Below are 23090 nucleotides of genomic sequence, written 5' to 3' on the forward strand. Positions count from 1 at the left end.
AAGGTTTAAAAGCTTAAAAACTAAGGAAAAAAAAAGGGGGGGGCAATTAGAATAATCATAATCATTGATCTAAACACTGCAATTTTCAATAAATTCTTTATCTCCATCAATTCTTAACTTACATGAAGCAATGGCTTTATTTTTTATCATGTTCATTTCTTGATAGATAAGTGTTTAATGCCACTTAAAACACTATTGGCTTTTTCTGTGTGATCAATTTTTATCTTTGTAGGAACCAGGAGTGATCAGCCTTTAGAAGGCAAACTGACAATATTTCTTAATTAAGATTGGAGTCAATGCAGTAGTTGGATTACTAACTGGGTAAGGGCATCATATTTTCATAGCCAAAATCATAAGATTTCTGCACAAGTTCAATTTCATAAACAGCTAGTATATGGAAAATTTAAAATAATTTCTAATAAATGAAAATAAAAAAACTTTGTGCGGTTCAGAAATTGTTCATTAGCATTGTTAAATAAAGACTGATTAAATTATTATTATATTATTGATAAACAATGTACATGTATTTCTTTTGTTAGATTTTGGTCTTTGATGTAAAGAATGTATTCATCTAGCAATGGGGTTATATTCATGATATATTGATTACAAGCAGGTTTAAAAGGGTTGTGCATTCTTTTCATACTTTTTCTGTCCTAAATTATACATGCAGATAACTTTGTAAAACAAAATACTGATAATAACTAAACAACAGTAAACAATTGTACTAAAAACATGCAGGCATGTCAGGCATACAATACATAGATAAACAGGAGGGGCTACTGAAGTGGTTTACTTCTATGATTCATTGTCAGGCATACAATACATAAATAAACAGGAGGGGCTACTGAAGTGGTTTACTTCTATGATTCATTGTCAGGCATACAATACATAGATAAACAGGAGGGGCTACTGAAGTGGTTTACTTCTATGATTCATTGTCAGGCATACAATACATAAATAAACAGGAGGGGCTACTGAAGTGGTTTACTTCTATGATTCATTGTCAGGCATACAATACATAGATAAACAGGAGGGGCTACTGAAGTGGTTTACTTCTATGATTCATTGTCAGGCATACAATACATAGATAAACAGGAGGGGCTACTGAAGTGGTTTACTTCTATGATTCATTGTCAGGCATACAATACATAGATAAACAGGAGGGGCTACTGAAGTGGTTTACTTCTATGATTCATTGTCAGGCATACAATACATAGATAAACAGGAGGGGCTACTGAAGTGGTTTACTTCTATGATTCATTGTCAGGCATACAATACATAAATAAACAGGAGGGGCTACTGAAGTGGTTTACTTCTATGATTCATTGTCAGGCATACAATACATAAATAAACAGGAGGGGCTACTGAAGTGGTTTACTTCTATGATTCAGGCATGTCAGGCATACAATACATAGATAAACAGGAGGGGCTACTGAAGTGGTTTACTTCTATGAGTCATTGTCAGGTATACAATACATAAATAAACAGGAGGGGCTACTGAGGTGGTTTACTTCTATGATTCAGGCATGTCAGGCATACAATACATAGATAAACAGGAGGGGCTACTGAAGTGGTTTACTTCTAGGATTCATTGTCAGGCATACAATACATAGATAAACAGTAGGGGCTACTGAAGTGGTTTACTTCTATGATTCATTGTCAGGCATACAATACATAGATAAACAGGAGGGGCTACTGAAGTGGTTTACTTCTATGATTCAGGCATGTCAGGCATACAATACATAAATAAACAGGAGGGGCTACTGAAGTGGTTTACTTCTATGATTCATTGTCAGGCATACAATACATAAATAAACAGGAGGGGCTACTGAAGTGGTTTACTTCTATGATTCATTGTCAGGCATACAATACATAAATAAACAGGAGGGGCTACTGAAGTGGTTTACTTCTATGATTCAGGCATGTCAGGCATACAATACATAGATAAACAGTAGGGCTACTGAAGTGGTTTACTTCTATGATTCATTGTCAGGCATACAATACATAGATAAACAGTAGGGGCCACTGAAGTGGTTTACTTCTATGATTCATTGTCAGGCATACAATACATAGATAAACAGTAGGGGCTACTGAAGTGGTTTACTTCTATGATTAATTGTCAAGCATACAATACATAGATAAACAGTAGGGGCTACTGAAGTGGTTTACTTCTATGATTCATTGTCAGGCATACAATACATAAATAAACAGTAGGGGCTACTGAAGTGGTTTACTTCTATGATTCATTGTCAAGCATACAATACATAAATAAACAGGAGGGGCTACTGAAGTGGTTTACTTCTATGATTCATTGTCAGGCATAAAATACATAGATAAACAGTAGGGGCTACTGAAGTGGTTTACTTCTATGATTCATTGTCAGGCATACAATACATAGATAAACAGTAGGGGCCACTGAAGTGGTTTACTTCTATGATTCATTGTCAGGCATACAATACATAGATAAACAGTAGGGGCTACTGAAGTGGTTTACTTCTATGATTAATTGTCAAGCATACAATACATAGATAAACAGTAGGGGCTACTGAAGTGGTTTACTTCTATGATTCAGGCATGTCAGGCATACAATACATAAATAAACAGGAGGGGCTACTGAAGTGGTTTACTTCTATGATTCATTGTCAGGCATACAATACATAAATAAACAGTAGGGGCTACTGAAGTGGTTTACTTCTATGATTCATTGTCAGGCATACAATACATAGATAAACAGGAGGGGCTATTGAAGTGGTTTACTTCTATGATTCAGGCATGTCAGGCATACAATACATAAATAAACAGGAGGGGCTACTGAAGTGGTTTACTTCTATGATTGATTGTCAGGCATACAATACATAAATAAACAGGAGGGGCTACTGAAGTGGTTTACTTCTATGATTGATTGTCAGGCATACAATACATAGATAAACAGGAGGGGCTACTGAAGTGGTTTACTTCTAGGATTCATTGTCAGGCATACAATTCATAAATAAACAGGAGGGGCTACTGAATTGGTTTACTTCTATGATTCAGGCATGTCAGGCATACAATACATAAATAAACAGGAGGGGCTACTGAAGTGGTTTACTTCTGATTCATTGTCAGGCATACAATACATAAATAAACAGGAGGGGCTACTGAAGTGGTTTACTTCTATGATTCATTGTCAGGCATACAATACATAGATAAACAGGAGGGGCTACTGAAGTGGTTTACTTCTATGATTCATTGTCAGGCATACAATACATAGATAAACAGGAGGGGTTACTGAAGTGGTTTACTTCTATGATTCATTGTCAGGCATACAATACATAGATAAACAGGAGGGGCTACTGAAGTGGTTTACTTCTATGATTCATTGTCAGGCATACAATACATGAATAAACAGGAGGGGCTACTGAAGTGGTTTACTTCTATGATTCATTGTCAGGCATACAATACATAGATAAACAGTAGGGGCTACTGAAGTGGTTTACTTCTATGATTCATTGTCAGGCATACAATACATAAATAAACAGGAGGGGCTACTGAAGTGGTTTACTTCTATGATTCATTGTCAGGCATACAATACATAAATAAACAGGAGGGGCCACTGAAGTGGTTTACTTCTATGATTCATTGTCAAGCATACAATACATAAATAAACAGGAGGGGGCTACTGAAGTGGTTTACTTCTATGATTCAGGCATGTCAGGCATACAATACATAGATACACAGGAGGGGCTACTGAAGTGGTTTACTTCTATGATTCATTGTCAGGCATACAATACATAAATAAACAGTAGGGGCCACTGAAGTGGTTTACTTCTATGATTCATTGTCAGGCATACAATACATAGATAAACAGTAGGGGCCACTGAAGTGGTTTACTTCTATGATTCATTGTCAGGCATACAATACATAGATAAACAGGAGGGGCTACTGAAGTGGTTTACTTCTATGATTCAGGCATGTCAGGCATACAATACATAAATAAACAGGAGGGGCTACTGAAGTGGTTTACTTCTGATTCATTGTCAGGCATACAATACATAAATAAACAGGAGGGGCTACTGAAGTGGTTTACTTCTATGATTGATTGTCAGGCATACAATACATAGATAAACAGGAGGGGCTACTGAAGTGGTTTACTTCTATGATTCATTGTCAGGCATACAATACATAGATAAACAGGAGGGGCCACTGAAGTGGTTTACTTCTATGATTCATTGTCAGGCATACAATACATAAATAAACAGGAGGGGCTACTGAAGTGGTTTACTTCTATGATTCAGGCATGTCAGGCATACAATACATAGATAAACAGGAGGGGCTACTGAAGTGGTTTACTTCTATGATTCATTGTCAGGCATACAATACATAAATAAACAGGAGGGGCTACTGAAGTGGTTTACTTCTATGATTCATTGTCAGGCATACAATACATAGATAAACAGTAGGGGCTACTGAAGTGGTTTACTTCTATGATTCATTGTCAGGCATACAATACATAAATAAACAGGAGGGGCTACTGAAGTGGTTTACTTCTATGATTCATTGTCAGGCATACAATACATAAACAAACAGGAGGGGCTACTGAAGTGGTTTACTTCTATGATTCATTGTCAGGCATACAATACATAAATAAACAGTAGGGGCTACTGAAGTGGTTTACTTTTATGATTCATTGTCAGGCATACAATACATAGATAAACAGTAGGGGCCACTGAAGTGGTTTACTTCTATGATTCATTGTCAGGCATACAATACATAGATAAACAGTAGGGGCTACTGAAGTGGTTTACTTCTATGATTCAGGCATGTCAGGCATACAATACATAGATAAACAGGAGGGGCTACTGAAGTGGTTTACTTCTATGATTGAGGCATGTCAGGCATACAATACATAAATAAACTGAAGTGGTTTACTTCTATGATTCATTGTCAGGCATACAATACATAAATAAACAGGAGGGGCTACTGAAGTGGTTTACTTCTATGATTCAGGCATGTCAGGCATACAATACATAGATAAACAGTAGGGGCCACTGAAGTGGTTTACTTCTATGATTCATTGTCAGGCATAAATACATAGATAAACAGTAGGGGCTACTGAAGTGGTTTACCTCTATGATTCAGGCATGTCAGGCATACAATACATAGATAAACAGGAGGGGCTACTGAAGTGGTTTACTTCTATGATTCATTCATTCACTTTCTAACATTGGGTGTGTTTAATGACCTTGACTACGGAACATAACTATTTAATGGCCTTGACTACCCAACATAACCATTTAATGACCTTGACTACCCAACATAACCATTTAATGACCTTGACTATCCAACATAACCAGTAATAGTGCCTTCAATTCTATAGCTACTGTAAAAAGAGTCCAGTTATTCCTCTTTAGTCTAAATATTGTAAATCTCTTGAATTTTGTTTGCCTTATTTAAAAAACAAACTATATGTGTTTGTCAGGACAAATTCTGTCTTTAAAATGTGGATGGGTGGAGGCCACACAGATAAAAAAAAAATGCCATGAGGTTAAATATATCCCCAACATTCAAAGGTTGATAATAGATGATAAGACTTCAATCAAATGCTTTGGAAATGTGCAAGGACTCTATAACTAAAAAAAAGGAAAGGGTTTAAGCAAATACAAGGGGGATAATTTAAAGTTGCTGGAGACATTTGCAGATTATTCAAAAGAGATATGTATATTCAGAAATATTTCTATAAAGTTGACAACATCTGAAGAAAAGGATATAAAATTCTTACTGATAATACATCTCGTAGCTTAAAAAACACAGAAACACATTAGAATGATTTATTTGCGAAGAAATATCATATTCATAATTACTATTCAAATTTTGATACATAACACATAATTGTTTTCGTGTGAAATGATCAAATGTTTAAAATATATCAATCTGAATGATAGTTTTGTTTATAAATTGAGATGTGATCTACAGCCTTTGCTGAAGTAAATAGCATCAGGGTTATGGCCTAATTTTATAATCAATCATGTTTCAAGATATTCGTTTCTTAAAGATTTAAAGGTACCCTAATGGTGAAATGTTTTAAGAAAGAATTGTAGCAGTGATATATAAGATTCAAAGACTGACGTGATTGCTTCAATAAAGATAGAATACAAAGAGTGATATTGAATAAAATACAATGCTGTCAACAGAATATGTAAATTTTACTACAAGATAACATATTTCAATTTTAACATAAATGAAAGAATGCAAATGTCAACATACAACTTGAACTGTGTTGTAAAATTGGGGATAACTCTTACCAGAACTTCCAATCTTTTTTAATCCAAATAGATTTACTGCGACATGGATACCTGATTTGATTTTATAGAATTTCAAACGAAATCATAAAATATATACACATCATATTTTGTTATATAGTTATTCATCAGTGATTTTTTCCACTATAAACTTTGTATAGAAAATTATTTTTAAACTAGCTTGTACAAGATTGTTCAGGAGAAATATTTTGATTATCAAATGATGATCATTTCAGAACCAACAAAAATAAAAAATGTCATAACCTATCAATATTTTACCATAATAACAAAACTTTGGGGCATAAGTCTTTTAATTTGAAATGTTTGACATCTGTGAGAAACAACTGTTTTTTTTTCAATTCAAGGTGAAAGTTATGATTAAACTGAATAAGAGAAATAACTACATGTAAGCTAAGGTTCTTTATCCCATCTGGTAATAGGAAACAAAAACTAACACCAATCTATATATATACCAATACATAATTCTTTGATCAAATATTTTGTAAAATTTTGCTGATAACAATTACACCCCTTTAATGTATATGCATAAGAAATTTGTCTTAATTTTTGAAACTGTTAGACAGAGAAAATATTGAAACTTTCTGAATATGTGAGACAAAGCATTAGTGAAGATAAGTATAGCATCAGTGATTCTAATGAGAAATTACCTACCAGTGCCTAAAATAATAAACAGAAAACTTTCTTGATTTTTGATAAATGTATTCTTAAAACCAAAAATAAATTAAAACTAGAGGCTCTAAAGAGCCTGTATCGCTCACCTTGGTCTATGGGCATATCATAAACTAATAAAAATTTACAAAATTTACGAAATTTATGAAAATTGTTTAAAATTGACTATAAAGGGCAATAACTCCTTACAGGGTCAACTGACCATTTTGATCATGTTGACTTATTTGTAGGCCTTACTTTGCTGTATATTATTGCTGTTTACAGTTTATCTGTATCTATAACCAGATGCTCCGCAGGGCGCAGCTTAATACGACCGCAGAGGTTGAACCCTGAACGGTTGGGGCAAGTATGGACACAACATTCAAGCTGGATTCAGCTCTAAATTTGGATTGTGATTAAATAGTTGACACTGCATAGGTTTTTGACACAGAATGAATGTGGTCTAATGAGATTTAAAATATTTTTTTTGCCTTTGAGCAATTCACTATGCTGTTGAATATTAATCCTCTCAAAAAAATGTTTGAAGAAATTTTCTTTTTATTTATGAAATCTGAAATGAAAAAAATTTACCCCCGCTCCCCCTTTTTTTTTCACATCCCCCTTTCCCTTTTTCCAAAACTGATCTCAATTCAAATTTCTAATGGAGTTTGCAACAATAACTACTCATTTAAATACATCATAAAATATTAAAATGTAAAATAAAGTGCTTGTTATCACTGAATGGTAAAGATTGTTTTAATTTATCAGTTGGTAGTAAAAGTGAATATACATTGTATATTGTATAAAACAATGATTTAAGTTGATTCAACTACTATTCTGGACAAAGAAAGATAACTCCAATTGAAAATTTCTTGCTATTGCACAATATTGTGCAATTATATATTTCTCGCTATTGCGCAATACTGTGGAATTAAAAATTTCTTGCTATTGCACAATACTGTGCAATTGAAGATTTCTTGCTATTGCTGAATACTGTGCAATTGAAAATTTCTTGCTATTGCACAATACTTAATATAATAATTTTGGATCCTGATTTGAACTTGAAAACTGGGCCCATAATCAACAAGAGGCTGTCACAACGACAGCAAACCGGATTTATTAATATTTATTTGTGTCCTGGCAATATCACAAGAACCATTACTGACGAATGGTGAAAGTGAAAATCGTCAATATCAAATTTGACCTCCATTTTGTCATCAGTATCAACATCTTGAAATTTGAAAAGCTTAGATTGAATGGTTCATGAGTGAATGCAACAACGTGAATGGAAACGCCATTTCACAATCTTTCAAGAACCATAACTCCTGAACAGTAAAAGTCAAAATCGTCATTATTGAACTTGACCTCTAATTTGCCATCAGTAACAACATATAAAAATTTCAAAAGCTTTGGTTGAATGGTTCATGAGAAAATGCACGGACACGACTGGAAACACCATTTTTCAATCTTTCAAGAACCATAACTCCTGAACGGTAAAAGTCAAAATCGTCATTATTGAACTTGACCTCTATTTTGTCATCAGTAACAACATATTAAAATTTGGGAAGCTTTGGTAAAACAGTTCATGCGTAAATGCACGAACACGACTGGAAACACCATTTTTCAATCTTTCAAGAACCATAACTCCTGAACGGTAAAAGTCAAAATCGTCATTATTAAACTTGACCTCCATTTTGTCATCAGTAACAACATATTAATATTTGGGAAGCTTAGGTAGAACAGTTCATGCGTAAATGCACGGACACGACTGGAAACTCCATTTTTCAATCTTTCAAGAACCATAACTCCTGAACGGTAAAAGTCAAAATCGCCATTATTGGACTTGATCTCCATTTTGTCATCAGTAACAACATATTAAAATTTGGAAAGCTTAGGTAGAACAGTTCATGCGTAAATGCAGGGACACGACTGGAAACTCCATTTTTCAATCTTTCAAGAACCATAACTCCTGAACGGTAAAAGTCAAAATCGCCATTATTGAACTTGACCTTCATTTAGTTGTCAGTAACAACATATTAAAATTTTAAAAGCTTTGGTTGAACGGTTCATGAGTTAATGCACGGACAACATTTGATTCCCGCCCGCCCGCCCGACCGCCCGCCCGACCGACCGCCCGCCCGACCGCCCGCCCGCCGTACATCCCCAAATCAATAACCGACATTTTTGTCACAAAAATCCGGTTAAAAATCTAAGTACATGTTTAGATTCAGCATATCAAAAAAGCCCAAGAATTCAATTTTTGTTAAAATCAAAGTTTAAATTTAGACCCTTTGAACTTTAATGTAGACCAATTTGAAAACAGGACCAAAAATTAGGAGATAACTGTATTGTATTTTAAGCTCCGACGGCATCAATTGGGGATTTGATGGTCGCAAATTAAGTTTACTGGCGACGCGTTGATTTGGACCAACTTGAAAACTGGGCCAATAATTAAAAATCTAAGTACATTTTTAGATTCAGCATATTAAAGAACCCCAAGGATTCAAATTTTGTTATAATCAAACTAAGTTTAATTTTGGACCCTTTGGACCTTAATATGTAGACCAATTTGAAAACGGGACCAAAAATTAAGAATCTACATACAAAGTTAGATTCAGCATATCAAAGAACCCCAATTATTCAATTTTTGATGAAATCCAACAAAGTTCAATTTTGGCCCCTTATTCCTAAACTGTTGGGACCAAAACTCCTAAAATCAAACCCGACCTTCCTTTTATGGTAAGGCCAAAAAAAATATATGTCTGTTTCCTGCTGCCAAGGCAAAAAAATCAGGGTCGGTAGGTCAGGATTTTTTTTTTTTTTTTTTTTTTTTTTTTATTATTTTTGCACTCCGTGTCAGATTTGCAGATGGTTCAATGTCATGTTTGATTAGGGTCCTGTACCCTTAAATCATTTAATCTCTTTAAAGAAGCTTTAATTAAATAATCCTACCAGTGCCGACATTTTTTAAACATTAATTGTAGCACATTTGTGCTGGGGGCAGCCATTTTGATTGTTTGGGTATAGTAAAATACGGATCTGGATCGGACCGGAAACGATTTTTTTCCGGAATTAAATAAAAAGATCTAGGGTCGGGGGCTTTGAGTCAGGGTCGGTCGGGAAACAGGAAACAGACATATATTTTTTTTTGGCCTAATAAACCTTGTGTTTAAATTTCATAGATTTCAATATACTTATACTAAAGTTATGGTGCGAAAACCAAGAATAATGCTTATTTGGGCCCCTTTTTGGCCCCTAATTCCTAAACTGTTGGGACCTCAACTCCCAAAATCAATCCCAACCTTCCTTTTGTGGTCATAAACCTTGTGTCAAAATTTTATAGATTTCTATTTACATATACTAAAGTTATCGTGCGAAAACCAAGAATAATGCTTATTTGGGCCCCTTTTTGGCCCCTAATTCTTAAACTGTTGGAACAAAAACTCCCAAAATCAATCCCAACCTTCCTTTTGTGGTCATAAACCTTGTGCCAAAATTTGATTTCGATTTCCTTAAACTAAAGATATAGTGCGAAAACTAAGAAAATGCTTATTTTGGCCCTTTTTGGCCCCTAATTCCTAAAATGTTGGGACCAAAACTCCCAAAATCAATCCCAACCTTCCTTTTGTGGTCATAAACCTTGTGTTAAAATTTCATAGATTTCTATTCACTTTAACTAAAGTTAGAGTGCGAAAACTAAAAGTATTCGGATGACGACGACGCCGATGATGCAGACGACGACGAAGACGACGATGACCCAGACGATGACGCCAACGTGATACCAATATACGACCAAAAATTTTTTACTTTTTGCGGTCGTATAATAATATTCAAGATAATAACCAAAAGCTGCAAAATTTTCTGAAAATTACCAATTCTGGATCAGCAACCCAACAACAGGATGCCTGATTAGTCTGAAATTTTAAAAGCAGAGAGATCTTGACTTGATGAACAATTTCACCCCATGTCAGATTTGCTCTAAATGCTTTGGTTTCACAGATAGAAGCCAAAAACTGCATTTTACCCCTATGTTCTATTTTAAGCCATGGTGGCCATCTTGTTTGGTTGGCCAGGTCAACGGACACATTTTACCAAACTAGATACCCTAATGATGATTGTGGCCAAGTTTGGTTAAATTTGGCCCAGTAGTTTCAGAGGAGAAGATTTTTGTAAAAGTTGACGACGGACGCAGGACGACAACGGACGACAGACGCCAAGTGATGAGAAAAGCTCACTTGGCCCTTCTGGCCAGGTGACCTAAAAACTGAATCACTACTATAAGTAAGTTAATTTAAAAAAAAAACAAAAAAAACCCTGAAATGTTTTCTAACGGAATAATCCAATTTTGAAACATTTCTTCCCCACTTCAATCTACTCCCAAACTTCTATAAGTAAATATATGTTGAACCTCCGTTTATCTGATAAACATATGGGTAATCAGCAATGTTTCCTTAACAGGCAATTCCAGCACTTAAACCATTTTTATATGTACATAGTATAACATTTCACAAAGGAAATGGTGGATTAAACCTGGTTTTAGAGCTAGCTTAACCATCCACTTGTATGATTGTTGTTATACTAGAACGGTTTATACTTATAGTTAAAAACAGGGTCATATATAATTGGCTATATTTTAATTCTCTTGTACCAAAAGATCAGGAGAGCTTGCCTTAACTTATATATGGTTTTTTTTGTTCTTATGAGCAAGAAATATTATTAAGATAGTAAATCAGAAAGAATTAATTTGAGTCATTTTTAAAAAAGCTTTTCAATAAGCAGATATTTTATTAATTTTTTTCTCACACCAATGTAGATAAAAGATGTAACTCCAAATCTTATAGAAAATGAAGTTAGCACAAAACTTATCTTCGCTGAAATCTTGTATCAATCCATACAATAAATATTCATTGAAACTAATTGGACCTGTATTGTGCCATGAGAATCTTTCATCTATAGTCTTAAAATTGAATAACATAGAGTCTAGAGTGGCTTCCCTATACTTACTACTTTAGTCCGGGATAAAACAACAAATTTGACATATAACTAAGATACCATTGTACTAAGATAAAACAGTGTTACCTACACCCAGTCTTTTATAAACAAATGTCTTACCTAGAAGTAGCAGTAGTGTAGTCATGAGAAGCTGCCGCAGGGTAACGGTCTGTGGGGCTACTTTTTGGTCGGGAATATGTGTTGATGGTTTGGCTTGTTAAGTCTCGAAACATCTCATCGAAATAGTCCTTCCCTTGTCCAAGACTTTGTCCACTTCTGCCTGAACCTGTAATATGTAACATTAAACATATAAAGAGGGTTCTGTTAGGTTAGTCTTCTTATAATTTCAATTTACACTATATTTTAAAGGATATCTACTTCACTGAACAAAAAAACAAACTAAGCTATGAATACAATACTACAAACCTCTGGAGTAACCTTCCTACAAAATGTCATATGGATTATGGAGATAAAATTTTGCCAAATAACAGATCAAATTCAGAAAATATTCTCTTGAAATGTATCAAATAACTTTAAAAATTATACTATTACTAACAGAAACATTGTGCCATTGTGATTTGAAAAAAAACCAGAACCAAATATAATAAAAAGCTCTCTTTAAATAAAAAAAATAAAGGTTTAGCAACCTGGAATTAACAAGGCTGATCTGACTGATCAACATCTGAAAATAAAGATATATAAAACGCTTGGACAGTAGAAGGTTTGAAACAATTGGAAATTAACTTACTGATTGTTTCTAAAAACAACTTACTCGGAGCTGATTTGACCCTGACCACAGGTCCAACTGGACGAGGGGTTACAGGTGGTGACGGTTCAATCTGTAACTTGTTTACACTAGGTGTTGTCTCATAATTATATCTTGTGCCACTGATAGGAAAATCTGCACTGGCATCATACTCATTCTGTACACTACTGTAGAGAGGCTCTGTAGCATGTACTGTCTCTACCTGGTAACCAGAGGTCTGAGGTGGATACGTCTCTGTCTGATAAGTCTGCTGTGGATATGCAGTGGATTGAGCTGGTGGTGGTGGTGGATACGACTGATAAGATGAGGACATAGGTGGTTGGTAGGTGGTAAACACTTGAGAAGTTTGCTGAGGTGGTGGAGAGCTTGCATAGTTGTGAGTTACACTACTGGAGGTGGCCGTCTGCTTCAATGTATTACTACTGACATCTACAGGAGCAGTCAACCTACAGGTCATGAAGAAAAGAATTTTGTGTTTGATGTGTTTTATCCTTTGATTTTGCCATTTGATTAGGGACTTTCTGTTTTGAATTTTACTTTTTTTTTGCACAAGCAACAGCTATAACCTGACCACTATGTTCTCATAATGTATGTGTCTGTGAAGTGAGTGGCAAAATCATTTAAGGTGGATCGGGACTATTCGATTGCGCATAATTTCACGCATGAACTATAATGCACAGGAAAAGTATTTGTCGTAAATTCGATATTATTTTTTAAAATATTTTGATTGATTAGAAATGTTAAATCATTGTAGTTATGTCACTAAAAGAATATTTTTCGTTATTATGTGTACCTGTTAAAAGCTCAAAATGCCATTTCACCCATTTTCACCATTTTCCCGCCAAAATTTGGGTTTTAAGGCAAAATATTTTTTTCCCCTTATCGGTGACCTATGTTTTTTTATTTGCTCATTCTTTGAAGCTATATTGAAGCTTTTTATAATAAAGTTTTGGACCAAGTGTCATAGAACGTTTTTTTGATATTCCAATAAAAATATGTCAACATCTCTATTTTTCCTATCATTTCATTGAAAAATGGTCTCTTTTACATACCTGTTTAAAAGTAAAATTTTGAGCTTAAATGGTCCGTGACCCCCTATTTCTTTTTCGACCAATTTTATTCACTTTCTGTAAAGAATAAAATAACAAAAAATATGGCACTTCTGATAGAAACTTCGAATAGGCCCGAGCCACCTTAATACTGTAAATTCATTAATAATCTTGGAATACCAACTATAGTGGAATACATGGGCAAAGCTACTTAGGACGGGAAATGACAAATGTTAAACAATTTAAACATGAAAACTAATGGCCTACACTGTAGCTTCAAAATATTTTCTGTGATATTTTTTTGTATTATGTCTAAAGATGCAAGTACCGGTATCTAAGTCAACAGTAAACCATATCTCCTTATTTTCAAAGAAATAAATCAGCTTCAAGTAAAAACAGACAATAATATACCTGCTGCCAAATTCCAAGTGCGGTAATTGACAACTTAGTCACCCTAAATGACAATACAAAAAGGCTTTGAAAGTGAAAGATGATCAATTCATATGAAAATTAAAAAATATTTCAGGTCAGTCATTTTTAACAATCGAGCATTGGTAAGATTTACCACTGAAGTTGAGGTACTTTTATAAATACCTTCTTTCCTCCTCCTGTAACAAAGCTTTCAGTGCCTCTATCTCAGCCTTCAGAGGGATATTGGTATCCCTGGATATATTAGCCTCCTGCATCTTAACAAATAACACCTCCTGTACCTCACGGAATCTCCTCTCCATACTATGTAACTGGTCAGCTGACCTAGCTCTCTCGGAGTTGAGTGTTTCCTCTAATGACTGGCGCTGATGATCAATCATTCTTATCTTCAAAGAAAAAGATTAAAATATAGTTTTAATTTCCTGCATTCGTTATGTCATATTTTATTTAGTTTGTTTTCTAAGATAATTATTCAATACTTTCCTGCATTAAATAATAAATACAAGTTTTGCATAGTCTTTTTTATGGTTAAAATCACTTTCAATGTATTCAGTTTTATAAATGAAAGAAGCCAAAACAAGAGTTTAAGTAAGCAGTTCACCTTTACCTGACAGTATCAACAGCCTTTGCCTGAACTTCACAGAATTATAGATAACTACATATCAATAAGATAATATAATTTTCTTTTTTATACTTGTTTGTTTTAATTACATTATTTTTGTATGTAAGACTTACTGGGACAACATACAAAGGGAGATAACTTTAGTACATTTTTTGACAAGCTAAAAAGTGATTCATTTCTGGAAAATAATTTGCAGTTGGAAAATGATCATAAAATAAATTGAAGGGGTGCAGAGGAGGAATTTTCCTTAGAATTATGTGAGGATTATAAGAAAAGTCAGCGGTTGTTGGAGTTTAGAAAATATGGTCCTATGTCCCCTATGGATGTAATTCTTGGAACAAATAAAGTGTGAAAAAAGGTTAAACCAGGTGCTCCGCAGGGCGCAGCTTTATACGACCGCAGATGTCGAACCCTGAACAGTTGGGGCAAGTATAGACAAAACATTCAAGCGTGATACAGCTCTGAATTTGGATTGTGATCAAATTTTTGACATTACATGGTTTTTTTTTACACAGAACAAATGTCAAGATTTTACAAATCAATTAAAGATTTCTTCTTTATACTTTTTAAATCTAAAATTAAATAGTTGACACAGCATAGGTTTCCGACACAGAATGAATGTGGTCTAATGAACTTAAAAGTTTTTTTTTGCCTTTGAGCAATTCACTATGCTGTTGAATATTAATCCTCTCAAAAAAATGTTTGAAGAAATTTTCTTTTTATTTATGAAATCTGAAATGAGAAAAATTTAACCCCCCCCTTTTTTTCCCATCCCCGTTTCCCTTTTTCCAAAACTGATATCAATTCAAATTTCTAATGGAGTTTGCAACAATAACTACTCTTTTAAATACATCATAAAATATTAAAATGTAAAATAAAGTGCTTGTTATCACTGAATGGTAAAGATTGGTTGGTAGTAAAAGTGAATATACATTGTTTATTGTATAAAACAATAAAAAAAACTTCATCGGCAACATTTTATATTGGCAAATTTCCAATGAAGTTATTTACATAAAGTTATTGGCAAATAAAAATAGAAAATGACATCATAGTCATGTCTGGCAAATGTCCAACATACATTATCTAAAAACATTTTAGATAAGATAAGGAAAAAAAGCTTCATCAGCAACATTTTATATTGGAAAATTTCCAATGAAGTTATTTACATAAAGTTATTGGCAAATAAAAATAGAAAATGACATCATAGTCATGTCTGGCAAATTTCCAACATATATTATCAACTACTATTCTATACAAAGAAAGATAACTCCAATTGAAAATTAATTGCTATTGCACAATATTGTGCAATTAGATATTTCTTGCTATTGTGCAATACTGTGCAATTGAAAATTTCTTGCTATTGCACAATACTTGATATGGAATCCTGATTTGGACCAACTTCAAAACTGGGCCCATAATCAAAAATCAAAGTACATATTTAGATAAAGCATATCAAATAAGCCAAAGAATTTAATTTTTGTTAAAATCAAACTTAGTTTAATTTTGGACCCTTTGGACCTTAATGTAGACCAATTTGAAAACTGGACCAAAAATTAAGAATCTACATACACAGTTAGATTTGGCATATCAAAGAACCCATTTATTCAATTTTTGATGAAATCAAACAAAGTTTAATTTTGGACCCCCATTTGGACCAACTTGAAAACTAGGCCAATAATTAAAAATCTAAGTAAATTTTTAAATTCATCATATCAAAGAACCCCAAGGATTCAATTTTTGTTAAAATCAAACTAAGTTTAATTTTGGACCCTTTGGACCTTAATGTAGACCAATTTGAAAACCGGACCAAAAATTAAGAATCTACATACATAGTTAGATTAGGCATATCAAAGAACCCCACTTATTCAATTTTTGATGAAATCACACAATGTTCAATTTTGGACCCTTTGGGCCCCTTATTCCTAAACTGTTAGGACCAAAACTCCCAAACCTTCCTTTTATGGTCATAAACCTTGTGTTTAAATTTCATAGATTTCTATTTACTTATACTAAAGTTATGGTGCAAAAACCAAAAATAATGCTTATTTGGGCCCCTTTTTGGCCCTTAATTCATAAACTGTTGTGACCTCAACTTCAAAAATCAATCCCAACCTTCCTTTTGTGGTCATAAACCTTGTGTTAAAATTTCATTGATTTCTATTTACTTATACTTAAGTTATTGTGCGAAAACCAAGAATAATGCTTATTTGGGCCCTTTTTTGGCCCTTAATTCCTAAACTGTTGGAACCAAAATTCCAAAAATCAATCCCAACCTTCCTTTTGTGGTCATAAACCTTGTGTCAAAATTTCATAGATTTCTATTCACTTAAACTAAAGTTATAGTGCGAAAACCAAGAAAATGCTTTTTGGCCCCTTATTCCTAAAATGTTGGGACCAAAATTCCCAAAATCAATCCCAACCTTCCTTTTGTGGTCATAAACCTTGTGTTAAAATTTCATTGATTTCTATTCACTTTTACTAAAGTTAGAGTGCGAAAACTAAAAGTATTCGGACGACGACGACGCAGACGACGACGCCGACGCCAACGTGATAGCAATACACGACAAAAAAATTTAAATTTTTGCGGTCGTATAAAAACCCACACTTTTTTTCTCAATGCTTCTTGTACAATTTTAGTACAAAAAGAACCCTTTTCTATTTAAGGAATTCATCCAACAATATCAAGAAATAAGTTTCAGATCAATCCCATAAAGAAATTTTTTAATTTTTGTGTGTAAATTTCAGTCATTCAAAACACCATGAACCTTTTCTTGCCACATCACTTTTAAATAATGTTCAATAAGCTTCATACTGTAATTTGCATCTAATATTTGAAGATGTTTACCAGCAGGAAAATTTATTTTAATAAATTTTTAAGTAAATTTTATTCCTTGTTTCTTTCATTCAATCATTTGCCTTTTAAATGAAAAAAAATAGTTTCAGCTTGTAGTATTTTTTATAGTGTTTTGTTTTTCTTGTTTTATACATCTAGGATTAATTTCTTACCTCCCCTTCCAAATTTGTAATCCTAGCCTTTAAGTCACCAATACTTCCCAACACTTGAGATTTCTCCTTGTCCAGTCTTTCTATTGTACTAGCATCATTTTCCATCTGAACCTTCAAGGCAGATATCTGTTGGTCAAAGAAAACAATACAAATCATGAAAATTGTATTATATAGAACTTATCATCTCTACAACAACAACAAGTTTGGTACAGCAGTACTAGTCAACAAGATAATTTTTTTTGTATTTTTTTCCATAAACTTCAATGTAAAAGCCCTTTACTTTTCAAACCTCCATAGACATGATAGAAAAAGACTTCTGCCTGAAGTCAATTTTTGAGAAAGAGCCCTTAGTCATGGTTAGTCTATGATCTAATTTTACTTTAAAATAAAATTGAGAATGGAAATGTGGAATGTGTCAAAGTGACAACAACCCCAACCATAGAGAACTGCTGAAGGCCACCAATTGGTCTTCAATGTAGCGAAAAATGCAGTAGTTATATTGGTAATACATTCAACATGTTTAAATGCATTATAAAACCAATGGTGAAAACATTTGTATACATCCTACATACAGGTAAACCCTTGTCATTTAAACTTTATTCCATCTTTTGTAAAAATGCACAAGTGAAGACATCCAATGCAAGAGAACTCATCTTGTGCTAAGTGTTTTATATTAGGTTATTATGTTCTTAAAACTTAGACAGTATCAAACTTGGAATTAGTTAGTTGTTACAATTACACTTACATAAGAGATAGACAGAAATGGAAAAAAGCAATAACATATTGAATTAATTCCCTTGGATTTTGTATGGGATTGATAAATTAGCATGCATCTGTCCTGTCAAACTGGTATTAAGTCTGGTATTAATGGGAAGATAATCGTGATGAGAAAGCTGTATACAGAACTCTTACTTACCATTCGCATAAGTCGGGATTTCTGATACTAAATATGAAAGTGGCACAATTAATCTATGGTATGTTTAAGTATGCAGAGTAATACTTTCTCCACACCAATTGATTGGTATATTATAATCAACATCTTCATTGGTCAATATTCAAATTTCTTATCTCATCAAATTTGCTTGCATTCCATTGAATAATCTATTTTTTAACCATCATGACAAATGTGACCTTGCCTGATAATGTCATGAAGGAAGAGGTCATTGGTAAATAAAAAGTAATTTGTCAGCATATAACAAAAATATAGTTATTCTAAACTGTTATTAAATTTCTGATGTTTTTAAAACAAAATATTAATTTGAAAATGACTCTTTACAGCAAATGTTCAAATGAATATGCTTTTTAAAATAAATTCCCTGTAAGTTCTAGATTCAAACTAACTTAGTTACATAGTTCAACTATTAGAAGGATAAATAACAATGTAAATATTTGTTATTTAAAAGTAGTCACTCTTTTTTTTATAATGAATTTTCAAAGAAGATGGCAGAAAGAAAAAGGGATGTCGTGATTGGGCCTTTATTTTTGCAGTGAATTTGAGACTGGGGCCTTTTTTTTAAGGGAAGTTAGGACTTGCACTAATCTGGGCACAGGAATTAATAATCAACTTTTAAGGGACTGGGAAGATTGTTTTATTTGTGATAACACACCCTCCTACCACCCCTCAAAGAACAATAATTATATAACAGCAAGAGATGTAAAAAGGTCAAGCCAAAACATTCATGTAAAAATATAATCAAAATATCATAAGCCATGTATTGTGATGACAAGTTTGGCTTTATAAATATTTTGATATGAGCGTCACTGATGAGTCTTATGTAGATGAATGCGCGTCTGGGGTTCTAAATTATAATCCTGGTACCTTTGATAACTTTTAACTCACAATTCATGGTATGCCATAAAATAGTTTGGAGTCAATTTTAATGAAACAAGAATAATTTAAATATCAACATTATAAAGCAGAAACAAAAATGTTAAAGTTTACACATAAATACATTTTTATAATTCCATACTGACTTGTATTTATTCTACCAGTACTTAAATTGGTCAAGACAAAACCCTTACATTTTTAGTATACTGTTGTTCTGATTCAGCCTGGTACTTTTGTAATTCTTCCTCTGCAGCCTCTCTTACTTGTTTTATAAGGTCAGGAATGTTGGAGTCAGTTTTACTAAGTTCACGAACTCTATTCTCCAATCCAAAGATAGTGGAAGTGGCAGATTCCAATCTTTGTCGGAGCTCCGATTGTTGTTCATTCTGCACTTGGTGATCAAACTCTGATTTTTTAAAGCATGCATGTAGTTTTTCTTCTAGTTCTTGTCTAAGTAACTGTTCCTTTTCCCATCTGAAAAGTAAAAATTTGAATTAAAAATACAGAGAATGCTGTCAATTCATGTAATATGATACTCTTGTTTACTGGCTATGAGGACAATAAACTTGATATTGTCCGTTTATGATACAGAAAGTACAAGAAAATCCTTACTGCCAGTAAATAATCTTTTTATTGGTTTGCTTCCAGTAAATAGTCTTTTTATTGGGTTGCTTCCAGTAAATAATTTTTTTATTGGGTTGCATCCAGTAAATAATCTTTTTTTCAGGTAAATGTTTGCTTCCAGGAAACATGGTAAATAGTTAAATACAAATGCACAGTAAATAGTTAATGAAACTATAAACTTGTACAGTGTAACCTGCCTAATCTAACATCTGACTATTCCAACATCCTACTTTAACCAACATATTTTCATGGTCCTATAATATGCCTATCCTTTCAGGAAAAATCTAAGAATTCTGACACCCTGCTTAATCCGACATTTTTTTCTGGTCCCCCAGTGTGTCGGATTAGACAAGTAACCCTGTACAGAGTTTTTTCCTGACAATTTTGTACAATTGAATTTTATTGTCTATGACTTTACAGTGACTTCACTGTTAGTGTTGCTCTCCACCAATTGCAACTTATTCAAAATTCTGACCAAATTGCAATTTGTTTTTTAAAATCAAATTGTTCAACTGGTTAGAAATTTTGAACTAACTTCTGTAGAAAACCACAGACAAGTCATGAAAGTGCAAGGTGATACAATAAAACATATATACAATCCTATAAGATGTTAACTCAACTTTAATGATGTTGTGACAAAATCAGTCTACAGAGGCATATTTAGGGGGGCCTGGGCCCCACTCTTTTTGGGAAAAAATTTGGTTGCTGATATAGGGAATCACTGACGTGTGACTGGAGCGGGCCCCCTCTTAGACAGTCAATGGGCCCCCACTAAGGAAAATTTCTAGATCCACCACAGGTCTATCAGTTTGATTAGGTAAATTATAGTCATTTCCATGCTAAAGAAACTGACTTATTATTTTGAATTGCTATAAAAATGTCCAAAGTAAGCTTTCATATAGTTTTTCTTACTAAAAGTATTCTATATTTATAAGAATCAGACATTTTGTGAATTAAAACATTTCATATTCTGTAAAATATGTGTAAAATTGCAATACGTTTGTAGGAAGTTTCCATGGGGAGATAATATTTTTTTCTTTCATAAAGTATTATTAAAAAAAAAAAATATTTTAGGTTATCTCCCCATGGAAACTTATCAATAGCATATTGTTATTTCACACATATTTTACTGAATATATGATGTTTTATTTGAAATGATATCTGGTTCCTATGAATATAGAATTTTTAGAAAGAAAAACTATGTAAAAGCTTAGTTTGGACATTTTTACAGCAATTCAAAATAACAAGTTCACCTTAAGCATGGTAATGACTGTAATATACCTATACAAACTGTTGAGACTAATTTTGTATCAACATCATTAAAGTGGAGTTAAAGTCTTATAGGATTGTGAGTATGTTTTATTTTATCACCTTGCACTTTCAAATTTTGACTGAACAATTTGTTCAATATTCTGACCAGTTGAACAATTTGGTTTAATAAAACAAATTACAATTTGGTAAAAATTTTGAATGAGTTGCAATACTAACAGTCAAGTCACTGTAATAAGAAAATACACAATAAGTTTTAAAACAGTAAGGTTTTTGCCTGGTGCATCATCATACAACTTCAACATGTTGTAATTTAAATAAGAGTTTATAAAATAATATTTTTACACATTCTTGTGCTTGATACATAAACCATACAAATACAGTTTGCATACCTTCTTTTAAAACTTTCGTTTTCTCTTGTTAAATTATCTAAATCTCTCTGCATGCGTGGTACATCATCTATTGATCGGGGTGCTGTTCTCACATGCATTAATTCCTGTTCCAAATTATTTATTTTTTGTTGGCAGTTATTTATTTGGTCTACAAGTTTTCTGTTTCTATCTGTTTCTACTAATAATCTGAAAATAAAGGAAAAAGCTAATTACTATCAGTTTGTAGAAATTGAAAAAAACATCAATGTTTATTTCAAGGATTTAGTTTCATAAAATACAATACGTCCATTAGATGGGATGAAATGTATTGTTAAATTTTGACAAATAAATAACTGAGATTTAAGAAACAACATGTTAATTTTTAAAAAGGAAAAAATTATCAGAGAAAGTATAAATTGGCTACAAATTAAAGGGGCACTGGCTACGAGATATATAAAAAATCTAATATATCATGTTTTTTGCTCAATCATTAATGAAATGCAAATAGTGAAATACTAATTCGCTTTTAGAAGCCAGTATGGTTCAATTTTGCCAAAATAAGCAAAAAAACATTGATTATGAATTATTCACTTGCAAGTGAATAATTCGACCTCATTGAATCTGTACTCATGTGAACTTCAATTTAACCCCTAAGCTTCAGATGAATCACACATGAATTGTATGTGTAAAGTTATTTAAAGGAAAAGAATGTCAACATTGAAAGTGAAACAAAGGTAAATTATTTGATTGACTGATTCCATCCAGAAAAAAATCATTCTTATACATAAAAAAACGATGATAAGCATTTATTTTTCATCTTTAATATGAAATTAAATAGACCCAGAAAAATCCAACAGCAAGAGTTTGCTTAATCTATTTATATCTCACTAAGACTATATTTATGTTTTCGTCGCTTATATGGTCATTGGATGACTTAAGAGGTCAAATTGATAGTTAATTAGATGACGTCTAGACTAAAATACACACGAAACGAAGCTACGTTTAAACGTTGTTTTTTTTTAAATCCCCTCTCTTGATTTTCTACCGATATTTACCTATCTTCCAGATCTTGGGCAGATTGTTGATGTTTACCACAGTGCTGTTGTAAAATAATCTTTTCTTTTGAAACATCTTCCAACTGGTATCTGAATAGGATTCAATGAAAACAATACTTGTCTAACTAACAT

The 23090-nt window shown here is 33.0% G+C and overlaps 1 protein-coding gene across 38 annotated transcripts in view; it reads right to left on the reverse strand.

Moving 5' to 3' along the window:
* The window catches only part of LOC139482265 (lamin-B2.L-like), a 63015-nt gene that overhangs the window by 18183 nt on the left and 21742 nt on the right, over window positions 1-23090 (reverse strand). For 25 of the 38 annotated variants that reach the window (XM_071266042.1, XM_071266046.1, XM_071266043.1 and 22 more), the window contains 7 exons: window positions 22959-23048; window positions 21925-22110; window positions 19834-20113; window positions 17812-17937; window positions 14349-14569; window positions 12712-13151; window positions 12060-12225 (listed from right to left, as the gene is read on the reverse strand). In XM_071266042.1, the coding sequence (XP_071122143.1) occupies window positions 12060-12225; window positions 12712-13151; window positions 14349-14569; window positions 17812-17937; window positions 19834-20113; window positions 21925-22110; window positions 22959-23048 (1509 nt within the window). Of the gene's footprint in view, window positions 1-6281; window positions 6333-12059; window positions 12226-12711; window positions 13152-14348; window positions 14570-17811; window positions 17938-19833; window positions 20114-21924; window positions 22111-22958; window positions 23049-23090 lie in introns of all 38 variants that reach the window. The other 13 variants (XM_071266039.1, XM_071266040.1, XM_071266011.1 and 10 more) reach the window with 1 other exon arrangement.

The sequence above is a fragment of the Mytilus edulis genome, chromosome 7 (assembly GCF_963676685.1).
Source record: "Mytilus edulis chromosome 7, xbMytEdul2.2, whole genome shotgun sequence".
Classification (NCBI taxonomy): domain Eukaryota; kingdom Metazoa; phylum Mollusca; class Bivalvia; order Mytilida; family Mytilidae; genus Mytilus; species Mytilus edulis.